At 33.6% G+C, this 23,716-nt stretch overlaps 1 protein-coding gene across 13 annotated transcripts in view; it reads right to left on the bottom strand.

Moving 5' to 3' along the window:
* The window catches only part of CCDC18 (coiled-coil domain containing 18), a 100,706-nt gene that overhangs the window by 50,735 nt on the left and 26,255 nt on the right, over positions 1 to 23,716 (bottom strand). For 12 of the 13 annotated variants that reach the window (XM_070486843.1, XM_014865255.3, XM_070486841.1 and 9 more), the window contains 9 exons: positions 22,229 to 22,350; positions 21,022 to 21,313; positions 18,688 to 18,812; positions 17,654 to 17,814; positions 13,101 to 13,324; positions 11,820 to 11,930; positions 11,238 to 11,369; positions 5,959 to 6,093; positions 5,712 to 5,789 (listed from right to left, as the gene is read on the bottom strand). In XM_070486843.1, the coding sequence (XP_070342944.1) occupies positions 5,712 to 5,789; positions 5,959 to 6,093; positions 11,238 to 11,369; positions 11,820 to 11,930; positions 13,101 to 13,324; positions 17,654 to 17,814; positions 18,688 to 18,812; positions 21,022 to 21,313; positions 22,229 to 22,350 (1,380 nt within the window). The remainder of the gene's footprint in view (positions 1 to 5,711; positions 5,790 to 5,958; positions 6,094 to 11,237; positions 11,370 to 11,819; positions 11,931 to 13,100; positions 13,325 to 17,653; positions 17,815 to 18,687; positions 18,813 to 21,021; positions 21,314 to 22,228; positions 22,351 to 23,716) is intronic. The other variant, XM_044748950.2, reaches the window with a different exon arrangement.

Below are 23,716 nucleotides of genomic sequence, written 5' to 3'. Positions count from 1 at the left end.
TATAGTCATTACTTATTAAACTTTGAGTAACTTAGTATGTGCTAAGAATTTTATGTACTTCATTTCATTTAATTCTCACAGTGACCCACTTCTAGGGTATTATTACCCCTATTTTACAGATGAAGGAATTAAAGCTCAGAGACCTTAACTAACCTAGCCAAGATTACAATTAGTAAGCACTCTGAAGTCAAACTGAAACCCAAGTCAATTCAACTTCAAAGCACATGCCTTTAATCATGAAGACATACTAGCCACAAAACTGTATTTTATCTAGAAATTCTGGATTTTTACCCTAATTAATCTTCTGGCAGAACTGGTGAAAAGAAGCAAAACTAGACTGCTTATAGTTTCATCTCCTTTCACTCACTCCATTAATTCTTTACTGGTAATATTAATAAGTAGCTACAGTTAAAAAATATTTTTTTGTTGAAAAACAAACCTATCTTAGTCTCCAAGAAATATCCGACTCAATGAGGAAATACAACATAAGAATTATACACATCTAAGAAGGTGAAGAGAAGGAGAATGGAGCAGAAAGTGTGCTCAAAGAAATAATAGCAGAGAACTTCCCAAATCTAGGGACTGAGAGGGAAATGTGTGTGGAGGAAGCTTTCAGATCTCCTAGATTTGTCAATGTAAAAGACCTACTGCAAGGCATATAGCAGTAAAACTGGCAGAAATGAATGACAAAGAAAGAATACTCAGGGCAGCAAGGCAGAAGAAAATAACCTATAAAGGAACCCCTATCAGACTTTCAGCAGATTTCTCTGCAGAAACCTTACAAGCAAGGAGAGAATGGAATGACATATTCAAAACTTTAAAAGATAAAAATCTTCAGCCAAGAATACTCTATCCAGCAAAATATCCTTCAGATATGAGAGAGAAATTAAATCTTTCCCAGACAAGCAAAAGCTAAGGGACTTTGCAGCCACGCGACCGCCCCACCCCCCCTCCCACCCCCCCCCCCCCGCCCACCACACACACACACAAGAAATCCTCAAGAAGGCCTTCATACTCGGAAAAAAAAAACAAGAGAGAAGGGGGTCACAAAACACAGAGTAAGGAGACAAATAGACAGAAGCAGAATAGGATAGCAAACATTCAACTACAGCATTAGGCTAAAGGGAAGGAAAACACCAAAAACAAAGACAATCTTGTCATTTTAACCACAAACTCACAACACAAGTTGGAATAAGATATGAGAATAGTAACTGGAGGGGAGGAGGAAAGGAACTGAATCAGTTTAGACTAAGGAAATAAGAGGCCATCAGAAAATGGACTGTTATGCACGAGATTCTGATTACAAACCTCAGGGTAGCCACTAAACTAAAAAGCAGAACAGAAACACAAAAAATAAAGAAACACAGCATAAAAAACTGCATAATTCAATGGGTAGACCAAAACACACAGGGAATGCAGGAAAGCCAGAAAATGACTGATATAGTGACAGCATTAAGCCCTCACACATCAATAATCACCCTCAATGTAAACGGATTGAACTCTCCAATAAAAAGACACAGAGTGGCAAGATAGATTGAAGAACAAGATCCAACAATTTGTTGCCTCCAGGAAACACATCTCAGCTCCAATGACAAATACAGGCTCAGAGTGAAGGGTGGAAGACGATACTCCAAGCTAATGGCAAACAAAAGAAAGCAGGTGTCACAATACTTACATCAGACAAAGTAGATTTCAAGATAAGGCAGGTAAAGAGAGACAAAGAGGGGCAATAGATAATGATCAAAGGGACACTACATCAAGAAGAAATAAGGCTTATAAATATCTATGCACCTAACACAGGAGCACCAAAGTTCATAAAGCAACTATTTAACAAACCTAAAAAGAAGATATCTAAAATAACACAGTAATAGTAGGGGAACTCAACACCCCACTCACATCACTGGACAGATCATCCAGACAGAAAATCAACAAGGAAACAGTGGAATTAAATGAAAAGCTAAAACAGTTGGACTTAACAGACATATACGGAACACTCCATCCAAAAACAGCAGAATATACATTCTTCTCAAGTGCACACGAAACATTCTTAAGGATAGACCATATGTTGGAAAACAAGGCAAGGCTCTATAAATTTAAAAAAATTGAAATAATAACAAGCATCTTCTCGGATGATAATGCTATAAAGCTAGAAACTATTTATAAGAAAAAAGCTGACAAAGGGACAAAGATGTGAAGACTAAACAATATGCTATTGAACAAGCAATGGATCATTGAAGAAATTAAAGAAGAATTCAAAAAATATCAGTAGACAAATGAAAATGATAACTTGCCACACCAACTCATACAGGATGCAGCAAAAGCTGTATTAAGAGGGAAATTCATTGCAATAAGGCACACCTCAACAAACAAGAAAAATCCCAAATAAGCAATCTCAATTACATGTAACTGAATTAGACAAAGAAGAACAAAGCCCAAAGTCAGCAGAAGGAGAGAAATAATAAAAATCAGAGCAGAAATAAATGCTACTGAAACAAAAAAGGCAGTAGAAAGCATCAATGAAACAAAGAGCTGGTTCTTTCAGAAGATAAATAAAATTGACAAACCCCTAGCCAGACTTACAAAGAAAAAAAGAGAGAAAGCTCAAATAAACAAAATCAGGAATGAAAGAGGAGAAATAACAACAGACCCCACAGAAATACAACGGATTATATGAGAATACTAGAAAAAACTATATGCCAACAAAATGGATAACCTAGAGGAAATGGGTAAATTCTTAGACTCTTTCAATCTCCCAAAGCTAAGTCAAGAAGAAGTAGATAGTCTGAACCGACCAATCACAAGGAAGGAGACTGAAATAGCAATCAAAAGCATCCCAAAGAATAAAACCCCAGGGCCAGATAACTTTCCTGGGGAATTCTACCAAACATTCACAGGGGATTTAATATCTATACTTTTCAAGCTTTTCCAAAAAATATGGGAGGATGGAACACTTCCTAACACATTCTACGAGGCCAACACCACTCTGATACCAAAGCCTGACAAGGACAGCACAAAAAAGGAGAACTACAGACCAATATCGCTGATGAACATAGATGAAAAAATTCTCAACAAAATTTTGGCAACCCAAATTCAGCAATACATCAAAAGGATCATAATCATGACCAAGTGGGATTCATACCAGGGACACAAGGATGGTTCATCATCCGCAAATCAATCAACGCGATACACCACATCAACAAACTGAGGAATAAAAACCACATGATCATCTCAATAGATGCAGAGAAAGCATTCGACAAGATCCAACAGCCATTTATGATAAAAACTCTGAACAAAATGGGGATAGAAGGAAATTACCTCAACATAATAAGGGTCAGATATGACAAACCCACAGCCAACATCATACTCAATGGGCAAAATCTGAGCACCATGCCCTTGAGAACAGGAACGAGACAAGGATGCACACTCTCACCACTCTTATTCAACATAGTACTGGAGGTTTTGGCCAGAGCATTCAGGCAAGGGAAAGGAATAAAAGGAATCCAAATAGGGAGTGAAGAAGTGAAACTCTGGCTGTTTGAAGACAACATGATCTTATACATAGAAAACCCCAAAAAATCCACTGGAAAACTAATAGAAATAATTAACAACTACAGTAAAGTTGGAGGGTACAGAGTCAACTTACAAAAATCAGTTGCTTTTCTATACTCCACTAAAGAACTTACAGAAAGAGAACTCAAAAATATAATTCCACTTGCACTCGCAACTAAAAAAATAAAGTACCTAGGAATAAATTTAACCAAGAGGTGAAGAACTTATACAAAGAAAACTATAAGATATTACTGAGAGAAATTGATAATGACTTAAAGAGATGGAAAGAGATTCCTTGCTCATGGATTGGAAGAATAAACATAGTTAAAATATCCATACTACCGAAAGCAATCTACAGATTCAATGCAATCTCATTCAGAATCCCAATGACATTCTTCAGGGAAATAGAGCAAAGAATACTAAAATTTATATGAGGCAATCAAAGACCCTGAATTGCTAAGGAATCCTAAGAAAAAAGAACAAAGTTGGAGGTATCACAATCCCTGACTTCAAAATGTACCACAAAGCCATAGTGATGAAAATGGCATGGTACTGGTACAAAAAGAGGCACACAGATCAATGGAACAGAACTGAGAGCCCAGAAATAAAACCACACATCTACGGTCAGCTAATCTTGACAAAGGTCCCAAGAACATACAATGGAGAAAAGATAGTCTCTTCAATAAATAGTGTTGGGTAAACTGGACAGCCACAAGCAACAGAATGAAAGTAGACCACTATCTCACATCATACACAAAAATAAACTCAAAATGGATCAAAGACTTGAAGATACGTCCTGAAACTATAAAACTCCTGGAAGATAATATTGGTAGTACACTCTTTGACATCAAACTAAAAAGGATCTTTTCAAATACCATGTCCTCTCAGACAAGGGAAAGGGAAACAAAAGAAAAAATAAACAAGTGGGAATTCATCAGACTAAAGAGCTTCTGCAACGCAAAAGAAAGTAGGATCTAAACAAAGAGACAAGCCACCAATTGGGAGAAAATATTTTGCAAATCATATATCTGACAAGGGGTTAATCTCCATAATATATAAGGAACTCACACAAATGAACAATAAAAAAGCAAACAACCCGATCAAAAAGTGAGCAGAGGAGATAAACAGACATTTTGCCAAAGAAGATATACAGATGGCCAATAAGCACATGAAAAGATGTTCAACATCACTAGTCATCAGGGAAATGCAAATCAAAACTACACTAAGATACAAACTTATGCCTGCTAAAATGGCTATAATCACTAAGACTAAAAATAACAAATGTTGGAGAGGGTGTGGAGAAAAGGGAACCCTCACACACTGCTGGTGGGAATGCAAACTGGTGCAACCACTATGGAAAACAGTACGGAGATTCCTCAAAAAACTAAAAATAGACCTACCATATGACCCAGCTACCCCACTACTGGGTATCTACCCAAATAATTTGAAATCAACAATCCAAAGTAACATATGCACCCCTATGTTAATTGCAGCACTATTCACAATAGCCGAGACATGGAAGCAACCCAAGGGCCCATTGACCGATGACTGGATAAAGAAGATGTGGGATAGATATATATATACACACAACGGAATACTACTCAGCCAGAAAAAAAGACAAATTCATCCCATTTGCAACAACATGGAAGGACCTAGAGGGAATTATGCTAAGTGAAATAAGCCAGTCTGAGAAAGACAAACACCAGATGACTTCACTCATATGTGGAATATAAATAAGCACTGGGACAAAGAAAACAGTTCAGTGGTTACTAGGGGAAAGGGGGTGGGGGGAGCACTGGTGGTGAAGGGGAGCACTTATGTGGTGACAGTCAAGAAATAACGTACAACAAATCTCACATTGATGTAAACTATTATGAACTCAATAAAAAAAAAAACCTTTCTTATGGTAAAAAACAAAAAGAGGTTAGATAATCTACAAACTAGATTATCAACTATCAAATACTTAAGATCATAATTCCCATTGAAGAAAATATACTTACAGAAACTAAGTTCATTGACTCAGGTAAAATCTTTACCTCTTAATTGATTTTCATATAAATAATTTTTACAATTTATAGAGAAAAATTGTTAAAAGGCACAACAATGTCTCCATTAAGAAAAAAAATTTCTTTTTAAATTTTTTTAAGCATCAGCATACTAGCCTTGATAGTTTCTTCAGATACTTGGTTCTGTAATGCTTTCAAAGCTTCATCTTTCTTCATATTTTCCTTTTCCATTTGCTGAAAAATAGAGATTGGTAGCAAAAATATAAGTGTGTGTGTAAATATTTTAGTATTAGTAACAGGCTGTTAAACAATTGATTTGATTAGAATTAAAGGTATGTTACAGAAACACAAACTTAAAATATTAGTCAGCTTTTGAATGGAACTTCTATAAAGATAATTTTACCCCTTTGCTTTCCGTCAAGAGTCTGTCTAGTGATTCAAGATGATGTTGTTTACATATTATATCTTGCTGCAACATAGACATTGTCTTTTCTTGTTCTTTAAATTGTTGGTCTTTTTTCTCTAGTTGACATTCAAGCTAAACACAAAAAGAGGATCTACTCATTTTCGTATTTTAAAAAATTTTTGAAACACTTTAAATATACAGAAAAGAATATAATACTGTTAAATTACCACTGAAATTACATAGAATTTTACATTTTACCAAATTTCCTTCAGTGTCCCTCCTTTTAGAGAAGAAATGAAATCACACGCCCATGTTTCATCCTTTCATCCTTTCATCCTCATCAATACTATGCTGAAATTGGTCTGTATTATTCTCTGGTGTATTTCACTCTCATACATGTTTTTTGTGCTTTTTCTACATATGCAGATCCACAAACAACATGTAACACAGTTTTCTGTTTCGAAATTTTACACAGACGATATCAACACTTCAACAAATTTCAGCAACTTGTTTTTTTCACTTAATATTGTTTTAGATATCTACCCATGGATATTTATCCATGTATCCATATGTGGATCTAATTCTTTTATTTTTAAGACAATACAGTATTCCATTGTAACAACAAACTACAGGCTGTCTACTCTTCTACTCGGGAACTCTTTTGTGTTTTTTCACTGTTACAACAATGGTGCAATAACATCCTTTGCACATGTCTCTTTAAGTACATGTATTAGAGTTTCTTTAGAACAGATCTAGAAGTAGACTTGGTTGTAGGATAAGCATATTTCCAACTTTATTAGGTATTTCTCTTCAAAGAGCATCAAAATTTGTACTTTCATTAGACATGTATAAGATTCTCATTCCTCACAACTTCACCAATAACTGCTGTTATCAAACTTTCAAAAAACTTTTGTGAAGACAAAATATGAAATTACTGATGTGTATATGTATATATGTGCACACTATATACACGTGTACAAAACTTATACATACGATATACATCACACACACACTTATAATAAAAATAAGCAAGTTATCTAGAAAATTTTAAAACTGAGGAACTCTGTAATAAAAACACTCAAATGAAAATACTCAAATAAAACACATCAGAAATTAGAGGAACAGAAAGAAAAAAGATTGAAGAAATGTGAACAGAGACAAAGGAATCTGTTGGACACCATCAAGGTGACCAACATGCACATTATGGGAGTCCCAGAAGGAAAGGAGAGAGAAGAGGTAAAGAAAGAATATCTGAAGAAGTAATGATTGAAAATGTCCCAAAATTGATGAAAGACATGAATATAAACATCCAAGAATCTCAACAAACTTCAAGTAAGAAGAAATCAGAGACCCACACCAAGACACATTATAATCAGACTTTCAAAAGGCAAAGAGACAATCTTGAAAGCTACAAGGGATAAGTGAATCATCACATAGAAGGGATCCTCAGTAAAATTACAAGCAGATTTCTCATTAGAAACTTTGGAGGCCATACGACGGTGGGCTGACATAGTCAAAAGAAAAAAACTGTCTACCAAAAATCCTATATCTGGCAAGACTGTCTTTCAAAAGGGAGGAAGAAATTAAGACACTCCCAGATAAATAAAAGCTGAAAGTTTGTGACCACCAGACATGCCCTGCCATGATAAAATGGTTAAGATGATAAATTTTATGTTAGGTATATTTTACCACAATAAAAAAAAGTTAAAAAAAAAAGAATGTTAAATAACTTTAGGATTTTTTCCTAAAACATGAATATATTGAAATAAATTTCATGACCAAACAAGATTAAATGATGTTATAACCATAGATTTTCATAGAAGCTGACGTCGATTATCAGGGAGGCCCTCTGACAGACCTATCATGTCAATTCCCTGCAGTTCACTATCTGAAATAGCAAAGATAATATCTTCCTAAAATTTCTGCCACTCTCAGACTAAACCTTCAAGAATTTATCAGGGATAAAGTCCTCATTTGAAAAATATTTTTTAACTTCTGAATCAGTAGTTCTACTTTTGAGAATCTATTATAACATTCTACAATATGGAAAAAAATAGCTTTATAATGAAGTTTACTGAAAATTAATTATAATTCTGAAAAACAGGAAATAATTCAAATACAAACCAGTCTGTGAAACGAAGCTATTAAAAAGTATGTTTACTTTATGTTTGTGTGTTTTTGTATACATATATTTCATACACGTAAGTATGCCAAAATGCAGAGAAACTGGTCTGGAAGATATAAACTAAGATTGTAACAATGATTCCAGGGTGTAGGCTTTTTAAAAATTAGTTTATACTCATTTTTTGGTGTATGGTTCTGAGTTTTTTTAACACACACATAGATTCATGAAACTCCCACCACAATCAGGATACAGAAGGTCGCTTCACCCTCAAAATTCCTCATGTTAATCCTCTATAGTCAAATTCCCCACCCTCTCCAACACCAACACCAAGGAACTGCTCTCCATCCTATAGATTTTGACTTTTTTGAGAATGTCATAGAAATAGAATTATATAGTATACAACACTTTGAAATTGGCTTTCCTTTTGGCATAATGCCTTGGAGATTCACGTACATTTTTCCTTGTTATTACTGAGCAGTAGTCCATTGTATTTCAGGTACCATAGTTTATACATTCACCCTTTGAAAGACACTAGGTTGTTTCCAGTTTTTGGTGATTACAAACAATGCCACTATAAAGGTTTCAGTGTAAACATAAGTTTTCATTTGTCTAGGCTAAATATCAAGGATTTCTGGGTCATGTGTTACGTGTATATTTAACTTTATAAGAAAACGTCAAATTGCTTAGCACAGGAGTTACACCATTTTGCATTCCCACCAACAAAATTTGAGAATTTCCTATCTTAGAGGGAAAGCGTTAAATGTTCCATCATTCAGGTATTATCTATAGGGCTTTTTTGGGGAGACATCCTTTACAAAGTTAATGAAGTTTCCTTGCATTCCTAGTTGGCTAAGAGTTTTTATCATGAGACAACACTGAATTTTGTCAAATGCTTTTTCTGCATCTATTGATATGATCATGTAGGTCTTTTTGGTCTAATAATATGGTAAGTTTCATTGATTTTTTCTGAATGTTGAATCAGCCTTCTATTCCCAGGAATTTGCCCTCTTGTTTATGTTTCCTTATGTGTTATGTGTGTGTACTTGTTGCTGGATTTGATTTGCTAACATTTCATTGATTATTTTTGCTTCAATGTTCAAGACGTGTATTATTTTGTGTTTCTTTTGATACTATGTCTCATTTTGGTATCAGAGAAATGCTAGCCTCATCAGTGAGTTGGGAAGTGATCCCTTCTCTTCTGTGTTCTGGAAGAGATTGTCTAGAACTGTTATTAGTTCTTTAGATGTTTGTAAGAATTAATCACTGAAACCATCTGGGCTTGAAATTTCCTTTTTTGGAAAGTTTTTAAACTACAAATCCAACTTCTTTAATATATACAGAACCATTCAGGCTATTTCTTCTTGAGTATTACTAGTTTGTGTCTTTTGAGGAATCGGTTTATTTCATATGTTGGCAAATTAAATGTGCACAGAATTATTTGTAGTATTCCTTAACCTTTACTCTCTGTGAGGTATGTAGTGATAGACCCTTATTCACTCCTGATATAGGTAATTTGTGTTTTCTCTTTTTTTTTCTTGGTCAGACTGGCTAGAGGTTTATAAATTTTGTTGGTCTTTTCAAAGAACCAGTTTTGGGTTTCGCTGATTTTTCTCTACTAATATTCTCTTTTCAAATTTCGATTCTTTCCAATTGTGCTTTTTATTATTTCCATCTTTCTGTTTTTGGGGGGTTGATTTTGTTCTTCTTTTGCTAGATTCTTAAGATGGAAGTTTAGATTATTGATTTTTCTTTATTTTCTTCTAATATATGCATTTAATACTCTAAATCTCCAAGAACTGCTCAAGCTAAATTCCACAAATTTTGATATGTCATGATTTCTATTTACATTCAGTTTAAAGTGTTTTTAATTTCCCTTGAGGCTTATTCTTTGACCCACGGATTATTTAGAAGTGTGTTTGTTTAACTTACAAATATTTGAGGATTTTCCAGATATCTTTCTGTTAATGGTATATAGATTAATTCCATCAAGGTCAGAAAACATCCTATATATGGTTTCAATTCTTTTAAATTTGATAAGGTCTATTTTATGAGCTAAGGTATGCTATATCTTGGTCAATGTTCCAGATGCACTGGAGAAGAATGTGTATTCTGTTTTGCGGTGGAATATTCCATAAATGTCAATTAGGTTAAGCTGGTTGACTGTGTTGTTCAGCTGAGTTCTATACCCTTGTTGATCTGTCTACTTATTCTATCAGTTACAGAAAAGAGTAGTGTTGATGTCTCCAACTAAAATCTAAATCATCTAAAAAAATATAGACAGACAGATGGATAGATACAGTTCTTCTGTCTTCTAATCTTCATGGTTTTTGATGAGAAATTTGCAGTAATTTTAATCTCTGTTCCCCTACATATAATGTGTTATCTCTGGCTGATTTCAAGATTCTTTGTTTTGGTTTTCAGCAAGCATTGTGATGTGTCTAGTAGTGGTTTTCTTTGATTTTATCCTCTTTGAGCTTGTTGAATTTGTAAATTTATTTCCTTCACTAAATTTGCCAAGTACTCAGTCATTATTAATCTCATTCTCCTGTTCTCTAGGGCTCTCATGACATGCATGTTAGACCTTCTGATACTGTCCCACAGGTTCCTGAGGCTCTGTTCATTTTTTTCCAAATCTTTTTTTCTCTCTGTTGCTCAGACCAAATAACATCTATTGGTCTGTATTTCAAGCTCATATTTTTTTCCTCTTGTTAGCTCCATTCTGCTATTAAGCCCATCCAAATTATCTATGTTTTATTTAGTTTTATGTTGTGGTCTCGTATCTTCTTTACTTTTGTTTTTACTCTTTACTTTTAACTTGAGGTTAATAGTGCTTCTACATTCAACCAATCTTCAAGCAACTGATGTCTCTAGAGGAAAGGAGTCTTCACTGTCAGTAATTACAGAATCACTCTGATAACATCAAAAAATGATTAAAACTGAAATGGCAGGAGTACTATATAAGAAAATATTGTAAAATGATCCATGAGTAATGGGATTCTAATTATAGTACTTGCCACTGACTTTTCTATAGATTTGTTTCTTCATTTATTAAAAAAAAGAAAGCTGGGCTACTAATGTTTAAGGTTCTTTTCAGCATTCACATTCTAAATAAACATTATTTCTACTTGTTAAAACATGATTAATATCTTACTCTTTCAATCTGTTTTTCCATTTCTTTATGCTGTTCCAGATGAATTTTCTTTGCCTTTTCAAAAGCTAAGCAAATTTTCTCATGCTCTGTATTGATATTGGTTTCTAGACTTCTTATCTTTTCATTCTTTTCCTAAAAACACAAAAACACTTTAAAAGAATATAATTGAGAACTAGTTTTACACAAAAGAACATTAGTAAAGCATTAAATGTGTCACATACTCTTTAAAGAATCACAGTAGTTAATATGTCAAATTCCAAAAATATTTGAATACTTATAAAAAAGACAAAATAGTTATTTTAGAAATTGTATCAAAATGAGAAGATTAAACTATTTTAAATTACTTAGAAGCATAGCTACTACCTTCAATTTTATTAGGATAAAAGAAAGCTTAGATAACTTGCCATATAAGCCTATTAACTGAAAAATACAGAAACAAAAAATGAATAATCAGAAGAGTTCAGTAGAATTGATACTTTCCAATTTAGTACATTTTACAATAATGATACTAAAACAAACATGTTGTCACAAATTAAGTGCCTTAAAGTCAGTGAATCTGTAGCAAAAAAGGGTAATTTTTACCATAAGCTCCTGTTCTAGTTCTGCGTTTTTTGCAGCAATAGAGGAATAAGCAACTATTTTTTCTTCCAGCTGTTTCTCTAGAGTGAAAAGTTGAGAACATTTCTTTGTCATCTGAAAAAACATTGAAATAAATAAAAAATTATTTTTTAAAAATTGCTTTTAAAAATAAGCGACAATTAAGAAGAAAAATAGTGAAGGGAAAACCAGAGATACGACATAGCTTGTTCCATCTATGTAATACATAAATAACTTAATTCAGACTCCTACATCCAAATAGGATTGCACCCTAACCCATTTCTTAAAAGTAGCTTTAAGAAATTAGCTTTTGAAATTAGTATAACAAAATGTTAACAATAGTAATTTCTGGTGATAGAATTATCAATGATTTATTTTCTTCTTTGTCCCTTTCTGTATTTTCAACAAGACTGTGCTAATTTTGTAGTTAAAAAAACTTATTAATCTCAATACTTGACAATTTCTAAGTAAGCTGATCACTATAATTACAGACTGACTAAATCTCCTTTTCCATTACTTATGTAAGTTCCTATGCTACAGGTCTTTAGCTTAGTCCTGGCTACAGACTTTAAGAAACCAGACATTTAAAAAGTACCCCCAACAGACGGCTGCAGCCTCTGGCTGAAGGCTGAGTATAACACATACACATGTGGTCCTGATCTACAATTATCTAAAAGGCATCCTTGTTGTGTCCTCAGTGGAAATGAAGACCACATTTCACAAAAACACACATTATCCCCTTTTCAGAATGTAATCCATAGCATATCTGCATCAGATACACATGTAGTTGTTTAAAAACGCAGATTCCTGAACAATACTCCATATCTACTGAACCAGAATCACTGGAGTAGGACCCAGAAACTAGCATGTTTTAACAGGCTTCCCATGTGGTTTTGCTGTTTGCTAAAATTTGAAATCCTCTATTACCACTCCTTTCCCCCTAATAACATAATCCAAATGCTTTACTTGTAAATGTGTATTAGCCATATTAACTTATACTTGAAAGAAACAATAGAGTATGATATAATATAAGTTCCACCAAATTTGAGACCTTTTAGTCACTAGGGAGTATTTTCCTTCTTTTAACATAGGCTAAAACCCAAAGGTTCCAAATACAATTGTAAAAGAATTTATAATTTATGTGGTATCATTAACTTTTTAAAAAATGTATAAACCTGGACTTACACAATTTTTACAATACACTAAAACAATACCTTTTTTCTTGTCTCAAAATTTAGTACATATAAACAGCTAATTCAAGCTTACTTCACTTTCAAGTTTGCTAGAGTTTGAAGCTTTCTCTAGCAGCTCCTCTTGAATCAGCTGAAACTGACTAGTTCTGTGGGCCATGTTAACCTTCAAATCAGAATTCTCAGCTTCTATTTGCATCAGCTTAGCACGCAGTTCTTCTATTCCAGAAGCAAGTCTTTGCCTTTCTCTTTCGTATTGCTTGTTCACAGCATGTTGATTTTGATCTTTTATACTCTCTGCTAATAAACATAAAAGAAAAATTGTTTTGTATAAACTTAAGAAGAAAAATCTATTTCAATGTTGGAAGATTTAACCATAAATGAAATTTAGTTTCTGATCTAAAGAATATTAAAGGAAATGGAGAATAAGACATACATTAAGGAAAATATAATGAAGGAAAATGGTAAGTCAGGCATTTTCTATTACTAACTACATAACAAAGTGGGAATACATTCTTCTAAATCACTCACTTTTAAATTCTATTCCTTCATACCACAAAAATTATTCCTTTGTACTAGAAAGAGCCCTTTTCCACCTTTAAAAATCTCATTTTGGGGATAGAAATCATTGTAAAAAAAAATGCTGCTAAAGAAAAAAAAAGTTGTCTTTCCTTAAACTGAAGTTAACCATAAAATTTATTTGGAAAGCTTGAGATCATTAAGAATATTTTGATATATTTTATATAGATGCAGGGTCAAAAGCTGAAAACAGTGAATCCTTCCTACTCTAAACTAGCTGATGAGGATTCAGTGATGCTTTTTAAAACCACTCAGGGTTATCGGAGGTAGTTGTTTGAATACACATTTCTCCACTATAAACGTACACACCGACCCCACCCCAAGGTAACCGAGTTTTCAGGAGTGCTTTAAAAAGGCCCAATGTAGATGACTGCATGAGAACACACACAGATGTGGAAATAGAGATATACTGTGCCCGCAAGGGTTTCAAAAAGAGCCATTTCCCATCAATATTCATCTCTCTAATATTTCACTTTCAAGGCTATCTATCTATCATTGGCTCGGTTCTTCACTGATGTCAGAGAACCTAGGACACACAGTTGTTCCTCGGTATCCACGGAGGACTGGTTCCAGGACTGTACCCGACCCCATACCAAAATCCTCAGATGCTCAAGTCCCTTATATAAAATGGCGTAGTATTCGCATATAACCTATGCACATCCTCCCATATACTTTAAATCATCTATAGATTACTTATAATACCTAATATAATGTAAACATTACGTAAGTAATTACACTTTATTGACATACTGTATTGATATTGTATTGTATTCTACTGTACCGATGTTTGTAAATCATATATCTGATAAGGGATTAATATCCAAAATATATAAAGAACTCATACATCTCAACAACAACAAAACTAGCAACCCAATTAAAAAGTGGGCAAAAGATCTAAACAGAGATTTCTCCAAAGAAGATATACAGATAGCCAACAGGCACATGAAAAGATGTTCAACATCATTAACTATCAGGGAAATGCAAATCAAAACTACAATGAGATATCACCTCCCCACTCCCATCAGAATGGCTATAATTAACAAGACAGGAAACAAGAAGCATTGGAGAGGATGTGGAGAGAAGAAAAGCCTCATACACTGCTGGTGGGAGTGCACACTGGTGCAGACACTATGGTCAAAAGTATGGAGATTCCTCAAAAAATTAAGAATAGAACTACCATATGACCCAGCCATTCCACTGCTGGGTACTATCCAAAGAACATGAAATCATGAATGCATTGATGAAAGAAATTGAAGACACAAATAAGTGGTAAGATAGCTCGTGCTCATGGATTGGAAGAATTAATATTGTGAAAATATCCAAACAAACACATAGCAATAGAGATTGGATTGGTGGTTACCATAGGGGAATGGGGGGAGGGCAAAAGGGGTGATTAGGCTCACATGTGAGGAGATGGACTATAATTAGTTTTTGGGGGGTGAACATGATGTAATCTACACAGAATGAGAAATGTATTACGAGTACATCTGAAAGCTATATATTGTTATAATCCAATGTTACTGCAATTAAACATAAATTTTTAAAAAAATCTCCATACTACTCAAAGTGATCTACAGATTCAATTCAACCTCTATCAAAATTCCAAAGGCATTTTTCACAGAAACAGAACAAACAATCCTAAAATTTTTATGACACAGAAGACTCCAAATAGCCAAAGGAATCTTTAGAAAGAACAACACAGTTGGGGACATTGTGTTTCCTGATTTCAAATTATATTACAAAGTTATAGCAATCAAAACAGTATGGTATTAGTATAAAAACAGACACATAGATCAATGGAACAGAACAGATAGCCCAGAAATAAACTCACACATATAGGGTCAATTAATTTATGACAAATAAGCCAAGAAATGGTGTTGGGAAAACTGGACAGCCACATGCAAAAGAACGAAACTGAACTATTATCTTACACCATACACAAAAATCAACTCAAAACGGACTAAAGATTTGAGCATAAGACCTGAAACCATAAAACTCCTAGAAGAAAACATAGGGATAAGTTCCTAGATATCAGACTTGGCAAAGATTTTTTGGATTTGACACCAAAAGCAAAAATAAACAAGTGGGGCTACATCAAACTACAAAGCTTCTGTACAGCAAAAGAAATCATCAACAAAATAAAAAGGCAACCTACGAAATAGGAGAAAATATGTGCAAATCATATATCTGATAAGAGGTTAATATCCAAAATATATTTACAAAAACACATACAAATCTATAGCAAAAAACCTCAATTCAATTAAAAAACGAGCAGAGGATGTGAATAGAGATTTTTCCAAAGACATACAAATGGTCAAAAGGTACATGAAAAGGTACTCCACATCCCTAATCATCAGGGAAATGCAAATCAAAACCAAAATGAGATATCATCTCACACCTATTAGAATGGCTATTGTCAAAAAGACAACAAATAGCAAGTGTTGATGAGGATGTAAGAAAAAGGAACCCTTGTGCACTGTTGGTGGAAACGTAAATTGCTGCAGCCAATATGGAGAACGGTATAGAAGTTCCTCAAAAAAATTAAAAATAAAACAACTATATCATCTAGCAATTCCACTTTTGGGTATTCATCCAAAGGAAACTAAATCACTATCTTGAAAAGATATCTGCACTTCTATGCTCACTGCAGCATTATTTATAACAGCCAAGACATGGAAGCAACCTCAGTGCCCACCAATGGAGGAACGGATAAAGAAGATGCAGTATATATATATAAAATGGAATATTGTTCAGCCACAAAAAGGACATCCTGCCATTTGTGACAACACGTATGGACCTTGAGGGCATTAGGCTAAATGAAATAAGCCAGACAGAGAAAGACAAATACCATATGATCTCACTTACATTAGGAATCTAAAAAAAGCTGAACTCATAGAAACAGAGAACAGACTGGTGGTTGCCAGAGGCAGGGGTTGGGGTGGGCAAAAATGGGTGAAGGTAATCAAAAGGTACAAACTTTCAGTTATAAGATAATTAAGTCCTGAGGGTGTAATGTATAGCACAGTGACTATAGTTAGTAACACTGTACTGTATATTTGAAAATTGCTGAGAGAGTAGATCTTAAAAGTTCTCATCCCAAGAAAAAAAAACTTGTAACTGTGTGATGATGGATGTTAACTAACCTTATTCTGGTAATCATTTCAAAACACATATTATGTTGTACACCTAAAACTAATACAATTTGTCAATTATATCTCAATAAAAAATACCTGGGGTGGCTATATTAATTTCAGACTTCAGAAATTATAAAATTACAACAGCTGGCTTCAGACAGACAGAACTAAAAGGATAAAGAACAAACCTACATACATATCTGAAGATTTCAACATTACTCTCTCAGTAATTGATAGCACTAGTGTACAGAAAATCTTTAGGGATAAAGAAAACAAACAATACTATCAACAAATTTAACATGACTGACATTCAAAAAACACTCTGCAGTCAACTGCAGTCTGAAAATATTAAATTGGTGACAGAGAGACTGCATTCACATAACTTTTATTCCATTACATTGTTATAATTGTTCTATTTTACTATTAGTTATTGTTGTTAATCTCTTATTGTGCCTAATTTACAAATTAAACTTTATCATAGATATGTATGTATAGGAAAAAAAACATATATATAGGGTTTAGTACTATCCATGGTTTCAGGCATCCACCGGGGGTCTTGGAATGTATTCCCCGCACACAAGGGGGCACTACTGTATGTGTTTATTATGGTGATGGTGACAAGGGTATAAACATATGCAAAAACAAACATTTGACAAAATATATCAAACTTTACATTTTAAAAGGGTGCATCTTAAGGTAAGTAAATTTTACTTCAATAAAGCACATTTTTTAAAGAATGATGCAAAGTTCAAGAATTTTTAAATAATTTTTTCTATCTTATCAACCCATAACTAGTAATGAAAGATTATCAAGTATGTTTGATGATAGAAACAAGCTGACAGTCTGTTTCTTCAAAAAACTATCATGAAGAACTCTGATTTTAATTTATTAAGAGAACTCAATATACTATACTCACCTACTTGATTACCTCCTAGTTTTACAGGCTCCATTTCTAAATTATTTAATTTGCTACCTTCTTGGTTGTCATTAGAAGCAGTAAGACTCTGAGAGAATTGATTCGCAGTCAGGTTTGCCTGAAGCTTTTGAATTTCTGCCTCTTTTATTGCAAGCTTAATCCTGGCACAAAAGAAAATATGCCAAAAATTATTAGAAAAATTCTATAAAAATATCTCATACCATTTTCACTTCTCAAGTTAGTAAAAATTTCAAAACTCTCATATTAGTCAACTATTTGGGAGGATATGGAAACTCCCATATACCACTCACTGATTGGATTGTAGACTGCTTTGCTACTTTAGAAACTTGATAGCACCCAGTAAAACTGAAAAGGTACACAGCCTATGACCTAGCAATTTCACTTTTAGGACTATACACTAGAGAAACTCTAGCATATTCTATAAACAAACATGTAAAAGTACATACTTTGCAGTACTGTTTGTAAGAGAAGAAAACTAGAAACAAGGTAACTCTCAATAAAGGAATAAATTGTGACATAGTTTTAGGATAGACTCTCACACAGCTATTAAAACTAAACTAACCACACTAACCTATACATTGATCAATTACTCTACCTACCTACCTCAACATGGATGAATTTAAAAATGACACTGAGTGAAAAACAAAATTACAAACAATAAAAACATTTAGTTTATTTGTAAGTGAGTGTAACATACACAAAATAGATCGAAGAATATACACCCAATTCATGACAGTAGATACTTAGCAGGAAAGTGGGACTAGCAGTAAGGATCAAAGAATATTATCCATCCTATAATGTTTTATTTTTTATTTAAAGAAACAGATTTGAAAAAAATATCACAAAATGTTAAGAAGAATCAATTGTTTGTTGGGAAAACAAGAATATTTGCTTATAATATTCTCTGGGCTTTTCTGTATATTTTTCAACCTCTCAATTAAAGATCTTAATTTAATTACCAATTTAAAATAAAACATTGTACTTGCTACAATTTCAGCATCTGAAAACCATACCTCAATTCTGAAATCATCATTTTATTTGCCTCACAGCAGCCAATGTGATTGTCTTCCCTGTTTGACAAACTACTCATCTGGTGCTTACAAAGAGATGATTTAAAACCAAACCTTTCTCTGTTTAACTGCAAGTTTAAAAACAAACACATATAAACTTATAACATCTATGATGCAGCTGTTTTTTTATTCAGAACTCCAAGTTTCAAAATTGTGTGAATTTAACAGAAACAATCTAATGTCCATTAAGAGGAGACTACATAAATACATCATTGAATAGTAAGATAGTGGGAAAACCACAATAGTTAAAATAAACCTGCATTACCTAAATCATTATGGAGACATCACATAACATAACATTAAGTAAAAACAACAGAGGCACATGTAGTATTTTCAAAAATACACTAAACTATCTATATATCTATTTTTTTCTGGATGCATCCGTATGTGGCAATATTTAAAAAATGGACAAGAAGGATAAACATGAATTTCAGAATAGTGGCTAACTCTGAGGAAGAAGGGAGAGAATTGGGATCTAACAAGGTATAAAAAGAGACTTTATTTACCTGTAAAATTTTATTCTAAAAAAATCTGAAGTGGATATCGCAATATGTTACCCAGATTTAGCAAATGTTGTGCTACATTGATCTCTGTGCTTTTCTGTATGTTTGAATAATAGAGGATTTTTTAAATTAGTTGTGAAAGGGGGCAAGGTAAGCACTTAATGACTACTGCCTTCAAACTATAACTAAATCACACTTTCTAGAAGTGAAAAAAATTCAAATTTCCAAACCATGTTGTTCTTAGCACTGCATGGAACACAGGAACAAGCATATATTACCACACACCTTTAGAATCAAATATCAAGTAATTCTTGATATTGAGTCAAATGAGATTATCAATTTAAAATGACTGCTATCTGTATGTGATTATCAAATTTCAAAGCCAATAGTACATTAAAAATCTAAGTAAATAATCAGCATCCTAGGAAAGTAGATACAGCAGAGGGCTGGGAACCAAGAATCGCATGCTCTAGTTTTAACTCTGCTACTAGCTAGTTGGACAAATTATTTACTTCCTTGGGCCTACATTTTTTCACCAATAAAATTATGGTATTAAATCAGACGATTTCTAAGGTCTCTTTCTGATTCATAATTCCGTGACAGTTTAAAATCGGTAAGAGTCTACCATCTGTCCATATGTAAAATCAACCATGACATATTTGTCTATAGCTTTCTCCTGATCTCAGCTTTCTGATTTCTGACACAGTATACTTACCTTCTTCCTAATCTCACTTATAAATATGGCCATATACATAACTCAAAGAGAAAAGGTGGTTGGCTGCTATCATAGAAACATTTTAACGTTCTGTGCCATTCTAATAAGTACATGAGAAGTTGCTCAACATTATTAGTCATTAGGGAAATGCAAATTAAAACCACAATGTGATACCACTTCACACTCACTAAGATGACTATAATCAAAAACATAGATAATAACAAATGTTAGCTAGGATGAGAAAGACAAGAACCCTCATACATTGCTAGTGAGAATGTAAAACGGTGCAGCCACTTCAGATAACAGTTTGACATAAATTTACCACATGACCCAGCAATTCTACTCCTAGGTATCTACTCAACAGAACTGTAAACATGTCCACACAAAGACTTTTATGCAAATGTTCACAGGGGCATTATTCATAACAGTCCACAAGTGGAAACAGCCCAAACGTCCATCTATTGGTGAATGGATAAATAAAATGTGGTATATCCATACAATGGAATAATATTCAACAATAAAAAGAAATGAAATACTGACATATGTCACAATGAATGATCCTCAAAAACATTAAGAATGCAAAAGACCATATATTGTATAATTTCATTTATATAAAATGTCCAGAAAAGATAAATCTCTAGAGGCAGAAAGTAGATTAGTGGTTCCCTAGGGGTCAGGGTAGGTACATGGCCTACTTATAAATGGGCAAAAATGATGATAGAAATGTTTCAAAACTGGATTGTGGTGATTGTTCCAAAACTTGTAAATTTACTAAAAGTCAGTGAACAGTACACTTAAAATGGGTGAATTTTGTGCTATGTAAATGTTACTTCAATAAAGCTATTTTTTTTAAAAAATTCTGTGCCATTCTTTTATATGGCATCTGAGAGCCTGAGAAAAGGTGGAATAGTAGAAAGGTAATTGAAGAAAAAAATAGGGATTAGATAGAAAAGAAATTGATAACAAAGTATAGACAGGTAAGAAAAAATAGAAGATAAAGCAAAATGATGCTCTCTTATAAAGCACATCAGTAAAATTTTCCTTTTCACACGTACTTACTGGCAATTGAGACATAATTTTTTCCAAACTTCTCAGTTCCACCCTTGAACTTTCTATTTCGTGCTGACACAAATCCAGTCGCTCATTCTGTGATGCAACACGGACCTTCAATTCTCGATTTTCATTCATTAGAGAAAATTTCTCTCTAAGTATTTCGTCTTTGTCCTCTAACTCACTCTCTAATTTCAGCACACATTGTCTAGATTCACTTAGTTGCGCCATGACCTCTGAATTTTTCACTGCCATGATCCTCAATTTTTCTTTTCCATTGTTATTTTCTTCTTTTAATTGCCTATGAAGAAAAAAGCATAAAAATGAGAATAAAATATACATTCATTTTCAATAATCATGTTTAATCTCATTTTTAAATATTTTAAAGCCTAATTCTGAGATAATAATATCTGCAGATATTTACTGAGTGCTTTCTTTCTGCATGCCAGGCACTCTCAATTTTACATGGTTAATACTATTATTACTCCCTGTTTATAGAAAAGGAAATGGAGGCACAGAAAGGTTAGGAAACTTGCCCAGTGTCACACAGTATAAGTAATAGGACAGTATAACTCCACTATCCTGGAAGTATTTCTGTGCCCTTTTTAAAAGTGTAAGACAGGAGATCTAACTCCAAAATCCTGATATAATATTCTGCAGCATCAAGAAAATTTTAGATCATATAAAGAAAAATCATGAACTATTTAGCCACAAATCTAAAAGATAAAGTCCAATCAACCATTAAAAGATTAGTAGACAGTAACATTTTCAAATCTATATACCTATGAAAACATGTCAAACATTAGAACAACCTAATGTTTAGAACTGTTATTGTATTTCATCAGTTCCCTTTTTCACATTTTTAACATCTCTGAAATGAGAAGGCTGGACTAGGTATTCTTCATGATTTGAAGAATACATATTTTATCAATTAGCTAATGTGGTCACACAACAAGGAGATTCTATCTGTGCTTCTTCTCTAAATATATGCAAAGCAAATATGTTGATCTTATTACTGTATATTTACAAGTATATTAACATCAACACGTTCTATTCATTTAAAATCTTACTTTATACCTAGAAAACAATTTCAGTCATGAAGCCCATCTTTCTACATAATTTAAGGTTATAATTACAATATATAAAATATTCTATTTTAAAACGTTTCAGTTTTTTCTCCATTTCCACACAAAAATTCTTTTTCTACATACTGTACCTTAATTTCTCTTTCAGAATTTCAAGTTCACTTTTATACAGACCACACTTTTCCTGTAGCCTTTTATTTTCTTTTTCACAGTCAATTAGATTTTTCTCTAATATTTCTTCTTCAGCTTGAACCTAAAACAATAATTTGTTTTAAGTGGACACACTATTGTAGTCGTAAGTTTTAGGTGTTTCAAACCAAAAAGTAATTTCAGCAATAAGGAGGAGAGTGGAGGCTATTCCACACGTCTAAGTCCCTAGCCTGGTAGTGAAAGGAGCAAAGTAAACTCCCTGGGCAGTAACAAGGACAGGGAGGGAGAGGCTACTACCTGTGCAGAAATGGTTAAGAGCCTAAGACAGAGGGGCAACAGCACTAGCATCTGAAAGCCAGTGTTCTGGCCTCATGTGGACAAGGAAGCAACGCATGTAGGGATGCTACATCAAGTTACCAAAGGCTAACATTAGTGTAAATGTTCCAGAAAAGTAATTTTTCAAATTTCAGCCACAGAACACTCCCACTGAAATCACAGTCCAAAATTTAAAAGAGATGCAACTCAAGCACCCAGGCTGGAGCAGTGGGAGCGGAGGACTGGGCAGATCTGTCTACCTCCTTCGTTACATCGGCCTGACTACAGGGCTCTGCTGAGCATGGTTTGAAATTTATAATGCTACAGAGAAGTGTGAAAAAATCATCTCTTACATTTTCCTCTCCTTCCTCTGTAAAGTCCTCCCTCTCTCTGAGAATATTCCCCCTTCTAGGTATTCTACCTCCTCCTACAGATTAGTTTATTTAAAATCTCTTCTACAATGTTTCATTCCTACAGGGACCCTCTCCAAGGCTTTCAAAACAGTGATCTGATTAATTCACACTGAAGACTTCAGAGCTTAAAGAGATTATATTATTTTTAATAACAATATTTCTTTCTTCTACCCGTCTACCTTTCTTTGAACAAAATCATTTACTTCTGTTTCAACTATTATCTTGAGATGGAAGTCTCTCAGATCAGTATCTCTTGATCAGACATCTCTTCTGAGCTCAAAATCTGAATATCCAACATGCAGCCTTTCTCCAAACAGGTTTTACTGTCATGTGATATTACTTGAAGATATTAAATGAACGTAACAAAGCCACTATAATACTATGTAGAATCTGTTCAAGGAAGCTTCCTTCTGAGAAGCAGAAGTCAGCCCCTCTCAGGGTGGTAGGCCCAGGGAGACCAATTAAAGTCTATATAATCTACTCTGCCTTCATTTTCATTGAGGTGATGGGAACAAAATTCCTGCTTCTACTTCAATGCTCCAACCTCTGCGTACTCACCTCTTCCTTCTCTGTATTTTGCTCCTCCTCTTGTCTCTACTCTTTTCCTTCTTTGGATAAAAAAGTTTCTGCTCATTATAAAAAGATTGTGAACATCATCCTTAACTAATAGTTACAAATTCCTTATTTCAATGATTTTATTATGAATGAGATCATAAAAATAACTCCCTGCTTTAACCATAA

This window comes from Equus asinus, chromosome 16 (assembly GCF_041296235.1).
Source record: "Equus asinus isolate D_3611 breed Donkey chromosome 16, EquAss-T2T_v2, whole genome shotgun sequence".
NCBI lineage: Eukaryota > Metazoa > Chordata > Mammalia > Perissodactyla > Equidae > Equus > Equus asinus.
This window is presented reverse-complemented; position numbering and strand designations above follow the sequence as displayed.